The sequence below is a fragment of the Leuciscus leuciscus genome, assembly GCF_965113295.1.
Source record: "Leuciscus leuciscus genome assembly, chromosome: 17".
Lineage (NCBI taxonomy): Eukaryota > Metazoa > Chordata > Actinopteri > Cypriniformes > Leuciscidae > Leuciscus > Leuciscus leuciscus.
In genome coordinates this window covers 18,315,403-18,324,854 of record NC_138741.1, presented here as the reverse complement: position 1 = coordinate 18,324,854, position 9,452 = coordinate 18,315,403, and the positions used below count along the sequence as shown (strand labels likewise).

Sequence of the window (9,452 nt, the reverse complement as noted above, 5' to 3'; positions counted from 1 at the left end):
ATAATCTTTCATGAATCTCAAAATGTATATTTCTTTTCATACTCTTTAAATAATGCTGTGATGCCTAAATTCACTTCCAGCATTTAAAATGACTGATTTTACTTTTTAGTTTATTTTTTATGTAGGTAGACAAAATAGTATAGAGCTTAAATATAGGCCATTTTTTTATTATCAGTCATTAATTTTAAAAGAATTATCAGGTTATCTGCATAAGCCAGAATTTTAATATCGTGCAACCCTGATTTATGTAGAACAGATAATTTTCATCCCTTAGTAAAGAGGTCAAAACAGCAGCTGCTTGCATTAACATGACTGGAAAATGTGCTTGGTAATGTTTGTGCTTTCCCAGGGGTTTGCGATGTAATCAAATAAAAGTGATTACAAAAATGATAAAGGGATTTCTTTTCAGCTGAACTTTGGCCTGACTGAATTTGCCAATGTACACTGAAGCTCTTTGCCTCCAAGTTTACACTTTGAGATATGAGGTCTAATCACTCAGTGGTCAGATGAAACATGGATAGAATGATCGAAGAGGTGCATTAAGACGTCACGGTGCCATCTGGCTTGGGACAGGTTACTGTTATTTTAAATTCACAGCTGAGGCTTACTCTAAGTCTACAGAGAGAAAAACGAGAGAGAGATGCATATCGTGAGAGGGGGATGTAAAATAACGGATGTGTACTACACACGGAAGCACAACAGATGTTTTCTGGAGAGCACTTATATAAGTGGGCTTTAGATACATGGTTAGCAGGAAAGAAGAGAGAGAATGAGGTACAAGTATCCGTCATGGTCAAGTCAATCACAGCTGATGATCTGCGACGGCCGCAATGCGCATTGCAAAGTCAGATGACGAATGTAGAACTGAGTCACTGAGAGATTGTCACACTTGGGTTGCAAAAAAAAGATGAGATAGGATATATACTCGCAGCAAAATAGTAATAGAACTAAAATACTAAGAACATTAAACATAACCACACACTACACACATGAGGAAACTAGGGCTCAGGACTGTGTCCGAAATCACCCCTGTACCCCAATTCACTATTCCCTACTCCCTACATTTGTCCACTAAAAGTTCACTTGAGGGAGTGAATGAAAACGAGTGAGCGAATTCGGACACTGACTGTGCCAGTAGGCCTACTGCTTTTGTATAGTTTGTGGTTGCTGTTTAATAATTAATTGAAACTAAGCAAATAGGCAGCTAGTAGTAAGATGAAAAGATTGATCTTGAACTTTGTCATGGAAACTATGCATAAACCTTAATTAAACAATTTAATAATCAATTAAAAAGGAATTTATACCCGTATGAGATTACGCTGTAGCCACATTGACCAGCGGGTCAGATTTGGCGCACGATTCTCAGTGCATTATGGGTATTCTGTAGCCGTTGAGCATGCATCGGTTGTACTAGGGGTGGGTGATATGACCGAAATCTTATATCACGATATGAATCATTTTATTTCACGATTACGATACTGTATATATCACGATCTAGTTATTTCTGCTTTAAGTAAAAAAAAAAAATGTGTCTTATCAAAATTTCTAAATCACATAAACTAAAATTAGCCTAGCTAACATAAGTAAAAAACTAAATAAACAAAAAACCTCAAGCTCACTGAAGACAAGTAAACACTCAGTGATAAAACAGGAACAAAGAAAATAATTACAAGCAGTAAAAAACTACAATAGAACAAAGTAGGGGTGTGCGATATCACGGTTTTTGATCGTGGACGATTACAATTTCTTCACAATCTGCTTTTGAAGAAATATCATAGTAACGGAGCCAGGCTAGTAGTAACGTGCATTCTTATGTTTTCCTGTCAGAACTATCAGTTCTAGTGCCTCCGTCTCAACATACTGTACAACGCGACGTATTCACATCAAATGTTAACGCAGAGGAACGGGACACTGTAGTTCACAAAAGTTCATTATTTGCATGTGCTTTATAATATGCGCTGTTCTAACGTAAGAATACTTCATACACCCGAAGCGCACAAGCACTAAAAAGCCTGTTTAACAGCGCCTGGTTACTGTTATCTTTCAAGTTTTATTGCGCTAATACTGTCAAATACACACATGGTTTACATAAACAAAGTTGGTTATGTCTAAAGTGAAAGCAAACAGAGAAAATTTAGAGAAAATCTGCTTGTCAAAAGCGTGTATATTAGACGCGTCAAGTGCAGGTCTTAAAGCGACAGTAGCCTAATAGTAAACATGCCTTGTCCTTAAAGAGATAGTTCATATATATAAATAATATATAATCTCAAATATTTGGCCAATTACCAATATTGTACATGCCCATTTGAAAAAGATTAAACCACATTATAGAGTAAGTTGTGGTAATTTCACAGACAAAACTCAGAAAACGGAGCAGAATGTATCGCTTTTCTTGTGGATATCTACTTAACATGCTACTACTGGGTGCCTCAAACAAAATCTGTAAAATAAAATTGATGCCAAAATGTTGTTGTTGTTGGTGTTGTATTGAATTGCCATATCAGCTTCAGGTGTTTTAAAGATTAAAAAAATATTCAAAAATGTTTGTATATATACACACACATAACCCTATAACAGATTCTTGAATTGTACTTTTTTTCTAGCTCATCTTACAAAATGAGTAAAATGTGCTACGATATCAACATTGTCTCTGCACCTTCATTAAACACCCATAAGTCACAAAAACTATTTGTCCTGGAAGTAAAGCCAGCCAATCAGATCTGGAGATGGCGAACATAAAAATGGCATCTGACTTTGAATATAGGTTACTAGTTAATCATGAGACAGAGATATCAATTCCTGTTTGCGCTGAATGTGCTCCACAGGAAGAAGCTGTAAGTTGACAGTTGAAGCTGTGAGTGCAGCAGTTGACAGTTTCTCTGGCAAAGGGCATTTAAAAAGCCAAACTCCATCAGTGTCACACGGATGGATGAATGGATTGAACGCCATCTATCTCTAATGAGAATGTGTTTCTCTAGTGCCTCTGAGGAACTGGACCATTAAATAAGCACAGTCAGGAAAATTTGTCCCGAGCCTTGCTCAAGGGCATGCAGCTGATAGGGGCCTATCAGTAACTCTTTTGTACAGATTACCCCCCAATTGGCCCAAACATACCAAGATAGAGTCAGTCACTTCATCTTTGAGAACAGAAGGTGTCATTAAACACCTATCAATAACAGCTGGACACGCAAACACACCAGACATGACATCAACTGAGGTAACCGGAGACCAGTCCGGGTCAATACTTGGAGTTCGCAAAAATACATTCTTATGCACACACACACACACAATGTGCACCATATATCAAACATCTACAACATCTGAGAGCATAGTTCATAATTCATTTGTAATAACAAAATACCCTAACAATTACATCTCAACATTTTGATAAACAGTCATTCCTTCACACACACTTGAACAACAAGTATGCACATAAACAACAAATGCACATTTCTGAAGTCTCAAGTTTTGGCCATCTGTGACATGGAGCCCATCCAGGATGCACCAGAGATGACATCATACTGTTTTGGGTTTTATAAATACCCCCACGGGTACAAAATACAGGATTCTTGTGCATTAAATAGCTAATTATAAAAATGTATATAGTTAGTTTAGACTATTACTTCAAGTATTACTCAGCAACAGCAAGCCAATTCAATTCTTTATACACATTGTATTTGCCAATCTCCCAATATACAGACTTTTCATGGCACTTCTGCAGATTAAGATGACAATTTCATTTTAAAACTGCCTTTGAGGACTGTTAAGATCTACATTCGGACAAAGGAGCTGGATCAGCGTAATCAAGCCGTCCTCTACACAATAACAGAAGGCGTTTGCTGAGGAAATTAGAGCATTTCCCTGCATGAAAATGCCCTTTATATTGCAATGAATCAATGTAAATGCAGCATTTCTGTCAAATGTACGAGTTCCAAAAGACTAGTGAGCATGCTTTGCATTTTAGTTATTTAATAGAAAATGTTTAAAATGTTCACATTTATTGGAAAAAATAAAGACTGCAGGATGAGTCATCAATAATTTGAATCCCATTTTCCCAAGTGAAAAAGTAAAAAAATTAAGAATATTTATATATTTATACACACACACGATACATGTTTGGGGTCAGTATTATTCAGTAAGATTTAGTTAGAAATTAGTACTTTTATTTAGCAAGAGTGCATTAAATAAGTGACAATAAAGAAATTTATGTTACAAAATATTACTTTTGATTTATCAAGAAATCCTGAAAAAAAAACTTTCCCCATAAAAACTATTAATCAGTTAATCCCCAGAAACGATTAATTTAAACTGTTTTCAACATTGATAATAATGTTGAACAAGAAATGTTTCTTGAGCACCAAAGCAGCATATTATAATTATTTCTAAAGGATCATGTAACACTGGAGTAATGATGCTGCAAATATATTAAAATAGAAAATAGTTATTTTAAACTGTAATATTTCACAATAATAATTAAATCATAATAGACTTTGTTCAAAAACATAAAAATAAAAAATAAAAACACTATCTAAAAAATTTGATATTATATGTGCTGTATTCCACAAAAAACTATTTTACCAACAGCACTTCCATAATCTACTACACAAACTCTTTCTTCATTCTGGTGATGCATAAAACAGTTATCTAAAATACAGACAGCAAATCTATTGATTTTTCATCCCACATCTATTGCCAAAGTATATTAAAAGCATTTTAACCACGCTACGTAAATCCAAGTCTTCAGCAGTTTGGTCCACACACACACACACACACTTGTCCTGCTCTGAACACCTCCTCCATCTGTGACACTTCCATCCCACACAGAGATGACTGAAACGGATTGTGGCCTGCCCCCTTGTTTTGTCCCTGGGCCATGCTGTCTGCTTTTTAAACAAAGTTCCCACTCACACACTTGTTTAAAAGAGAATATTGTCAGCTTCTTAACGTCACCTCCCACGTGACAAATTAAACAGTAAGTACTTCTCGTCTCAGCCCTAAAGCAAACGTTGAACTCTGAAGCAGTAAAACATGACTAGTGCATGAATTAAAGAGGAAAAATATCCGCCATCTCAACCACCAAAAGAAGTGATTCCCACTTTTGGGAAGACGGCAATACTGAGAAAATGAGTGTGTCATTTAATGTCTCATCACTGAGAAGCTCTTTCCCTTTGGGTAATGTTAAGAGTTAGAGTTTGATGCCGGTTGTGCGTTGTGATGACTAAAACTCTTTTAGTTCTGTAGCAGCACGCGTCCCCTTATGGTGTATAGCAGAGGGAATTTCTGAATAACAGAACGTTAGCAAAAGTTCTAACGACTTTATTCAACTATTAATTTTCTGTGTAGTTCACGTAATGTACCAGCGCAGCGCTTCTCGGTTGTACGTCAGAACATAGGCTCACTATTACACTTTTTCTGCACACTACGTCAACAGCTTAGGAGAATGACATGGAAGAGAAGAGATGGTTGAATAAAGTTGTTATTTTTGTTTGTTTTTGCGCACAAAAAGTATTCTCGTCGCTTGATAAACTTAAGGTTGAGCCACTGTAGTCACTTGGACTATTTTAACAATGTCTTTACTAACTTTTCTGGGCTGGCAGATATCAATTACCTTGCAGCCTATGGACGAGTGACCCAGCTCTCAGATTTCATCCAAAAATATCTTAATTTGTGTTCCGAAGATGAACGAAAGTCTTACAGGGTTGGAACAACATGAGGGTGAAAAATTACTGACAGAATTTTCATTTTTGGGTGAACTAACCCTTTAAGTATGATATTTACAGAGAGCACAGTGATTTAATTCAACCCAGCTGTGTGAGGTCAAAGTTCAAATGCGCTGTTTTTGCCTTTCATGGAAACTACAATTAACTTAATAGATAAAATCACAGTGTGGTGCAGTGTTATGTTTGACTTTGTGATTTGAACATTATGTTCATATTGACTGTACAGACACAGTATGTCAACATAAAGATGAGCAGTTTGACTGATGAGCCAAAAAAACAACATCAGAAGTTCAGAACATTGTGAACATGACGACTTACAAAGACAATGTTAAACCTAAAGAATCTAAAACAGCAGAGAAAGCTGCTAAGATGCACGCACTTGCTAAGATGTCTTAATGTTTATTGGCAACCAAACGTTTTAGGTGTGCCCAGTAATGTTGAGTGATAGAGAGCAGTGAGGTGTGGATGAATACAGCAAGCAATCAATCCACAGCTTGGTTGAACGCCTTAGTCACAGACCTTGTATTTTTGTCAGCTAAAAACAGGAAGTAACTAAGAGAAATTGCAACCAAGGAGGCCCCCGAGTTTCACTCTGGGAAAATGAACATACACACCCTCAGCACACTTGCTGTTGTCATCACATGACCTTGCTAATCACCTCAGAAGTCTCTTATTGCAGTTCCACAGTACTTTTGTCTGTTCACTTTTCACAACCCCATTAAGACATGAACACACACTACCAGTTTCACAACCTCTCTCCAAAGCAATGCTAAAAAACAAATACAAATAGACTGCTAAGGAATTGCATGACGAATACTTTACTGATTTTACTATTGCTGCTGCTGCTTTAAAAAAAGTTGATGATAGAGAGATAGATAGATAGATAGATAGATAGATAGATAGATAGATAGATAGATAGATAGATAGATAGATAGATAGATAGATAGATAGATGCTAAATCTGTCTTTCTCCATAGTAATATCTGTCTTTCTCCATAAAAATGTTTTTACCTGAATTCAGGGAAATAATTTTGGGATCAGCTACACTCATTCGTCTTCAAGACACCTAACTGTGACTGTCCAGCCATAGCTGATGGACCTGAGACCACAGATGAACGTCACTGTCATGTCAAAGGCAAGGGACAGATTGCACTTGGCATGTGACAGCATGAAGACACTAAGACATTACCTTATTTTGTAGTTCGGTAAAGTGTGCTTCTTCTTGATAACTCTCTTGAGCTGGTTGACTATGATGGAGGTGAGCTGGGGCAGAGGACGGCCCTCAAATTGAGACTTCACCTCGAAGTCTATGAGCGGGTCCTCCAGGAAGGAGAAGGACCAGTGCGTGAAAGGCATGCGGGTGAACTGCAGCTTCAGGCGGCCCGCCACCCGGGTCATCTTCACAAAAAGATAAGCCGATTTACCGAATACTAAATCGACATCAATGGCCAGATGAAAGCCGCCGTTATATTCTAAGTCAACCTCGAAATTGAGCTCCTCTGGCATGTTGTCTTCATTGAGAGCCACGGGTTTCATGAGTTTGGCTGTTTTGAAAACAGGCACCGAGTTACCCAGGGAGATATCCCGCAGACTGAGCCCCTCCAGCAGACGCCCGGCGGTCTTGGTCTGGAGGAGCTCCTCAAACTCTACCTTGATCTTTTTAGTGATCCAGTGCCTGACGACGGGGGTGTCTCGGAGCTCGCGGAATAAAAACAGAAATATGGAATTGAGGAAATCGCATGTCTCTGCTTTGGAGGCGTGCTGAAAGTCGCTCAGGGAAGGCGGTGGCGAAGACGGCTGCTGTTTGGGGCTGCTGCCGGGGACGGTGGTCTCATGCTGCTTTGGAGAAGCGGCCTCCGGTTGTTTGGAGGCAGACGATGTGATATCCGGTTGTAGCTGCGTTGATTCGCATTGTTGGTTGCTAAAGTAATCCCTCAGTGCGGGATCAGGAACTGCTTTGACATATTGAACTGTCCTAGCGACAGGCTCGGGGCTCCTCCGGTACACCAGTAAGAGCTGCAGAAGGAGCGTGACGATGGCCCCGGAGAAGGCAGAAATTAATATCAGGTATATCATTTTCGGATCCCCCGCTGCGGCGTGCGGGTTAAACTGTACTCATGTTCCGCTGTCAGCCCGATTAAACAAAAGCGAGTTCCACCTGGCCGCTCACAAAGCTGCCATATCATCTGCTCCTTTCCTGGCTGGGCTCGGAAACTCCGGCTGATTGGTGGAACGTATCATCACGTCAACGCGCTGGAAGTCCTGCGTCATGACGGCATCTGCCGGGCAGCCACCGAATGGATGTGATCTCGACAAATAAAATTGTCACAAGAAACATGTACTCAAACGTTTTACGCTGAATATTGACTAGTCATGAGTTTTTGTAATAAAAAAATAAAAAAATAATTCATTCTTACATTTTATAGTCTATTTGCAAAGATGTTTTGGACTGCAAATATCATAAAGAACTTTCAGAGTCAGAAAGAGCTTTATTGTCAAGTGTGCTTGCACACACAATGAATTTACCTTGGTATTGAAGCTTTCAGTCCACACATATATAAATACAACAAGGCACATAATAACATTTAAGAATAAAAACCAAACAAAAAAGTATAAAGACACAGATAGTTTTAGTCAGAATAAACATTTACAGCTAAAAAATGTTGACAGTATTGTGAATAATAATATGAATAAATAGGACTAAATTAATGTACAAGGATATTGCACAAACAAGTGTGGTATTGCACTTGGAAGGTATTTAACTGTTCAAGAGGGAACTAGCCTGTGGGAAGAAACTGTTCCTGTCCCTAGATGTTCCAGTGCCTGATCTGAGGCGCAGTCCGGAAGGCAAAAGTTAAAAAAAAAAGTTCAGGTGGCCAAGGTGAGTGGAGTCTCTGATGATTTTACCTGCCCTTTTCCTCACTCGGGAAGAGTCCTGGAGGGTGGGCATGGGGGCACCGATAATCCTCTCAGCAGTGAGGACTGTCCGTTGTAGTCTCCTGATGTCTGATTGGTGGCTGAACCAAACCAGACAGTTATAGATGAACACAGGACAGAGTGATGGCTGAGTAGAACTGTGTCAGCAGCTCCTGTGGCAGGTTGAACTTCCTCAGCAGGCGAAGGAATTACAACCTCTGCTGGGCCTTTTTCACAATGGAGTCATGTGATTGTCCCACATCAGGTCCTGAGAGATGGCGGTGCCTAGGAACCTGAATGACTCCACTGCTTCCACAGTGGTGCTCATGATGGAGAATGGGGGAGTGCTGGGGTGTTCCTCCTGAAGTCCTGAATGTAGTTTTACAGCTAGATGGAAGTGATTATATAATGCAATGACCATGAGATAGGGAGAAAAAAAAACATATTTTTTAACATTAGTGGTCATAAACTATACGTTCGCAGAGACGTTAATCAAAACAAAGCGAGAAAATGAAATATAAAAAGGTTAAACTCCATAACATCGCACAAATCTTGGCTCGATTTGATATAAATATGAGGAACATTGTCAACCGTTGTGGCAGGACACTCTTTGTGGACTCCTATTGACCACTAGAGGCAAAGTTTACAGAGAATAATAAAGCCTATTAATCTGTTTAAAAGTCCATAATGTCTATGTACAACTTAGCTGACTTTCCTCAGAGTTGCTAGGTGATGCAATCTTTTACAGAAAATGTTTTAGGCACCATCTTGGTTCCGTACATTTGACAAAAGTACTTAATAAAAGAAAAAAGGACCA

At 38.8% G+C, this 9,452-nt stretch overlaps 1 protein-coding gene across 1 annotated transcript in view; it reads right to left on the bottom strand.

Annotated features, from left to right (window-relative positions):
* Positions 1–9,029, bottom strand: part of pdzd8 (PDZ domain containing 8) — a 40,418-nt gene extending 31,389 nt beyond the window's left edge. Inside the window, exon 1 of the mRNA XM_082143994.1 lies at positions 6,909–9,029. Within this exon, the coding sequence (XP_082000120.1) occupies positions 6,909–7,795 (887 nt within the window). The 5' untranslated portion in view covers positions 7,796–9,029. The remainder of the gene's footprint in view (positions 1–6,908) is intronic.
* Between the last annotated feature and the right edge of the window lie 423 nt (positions 9,030–9,452).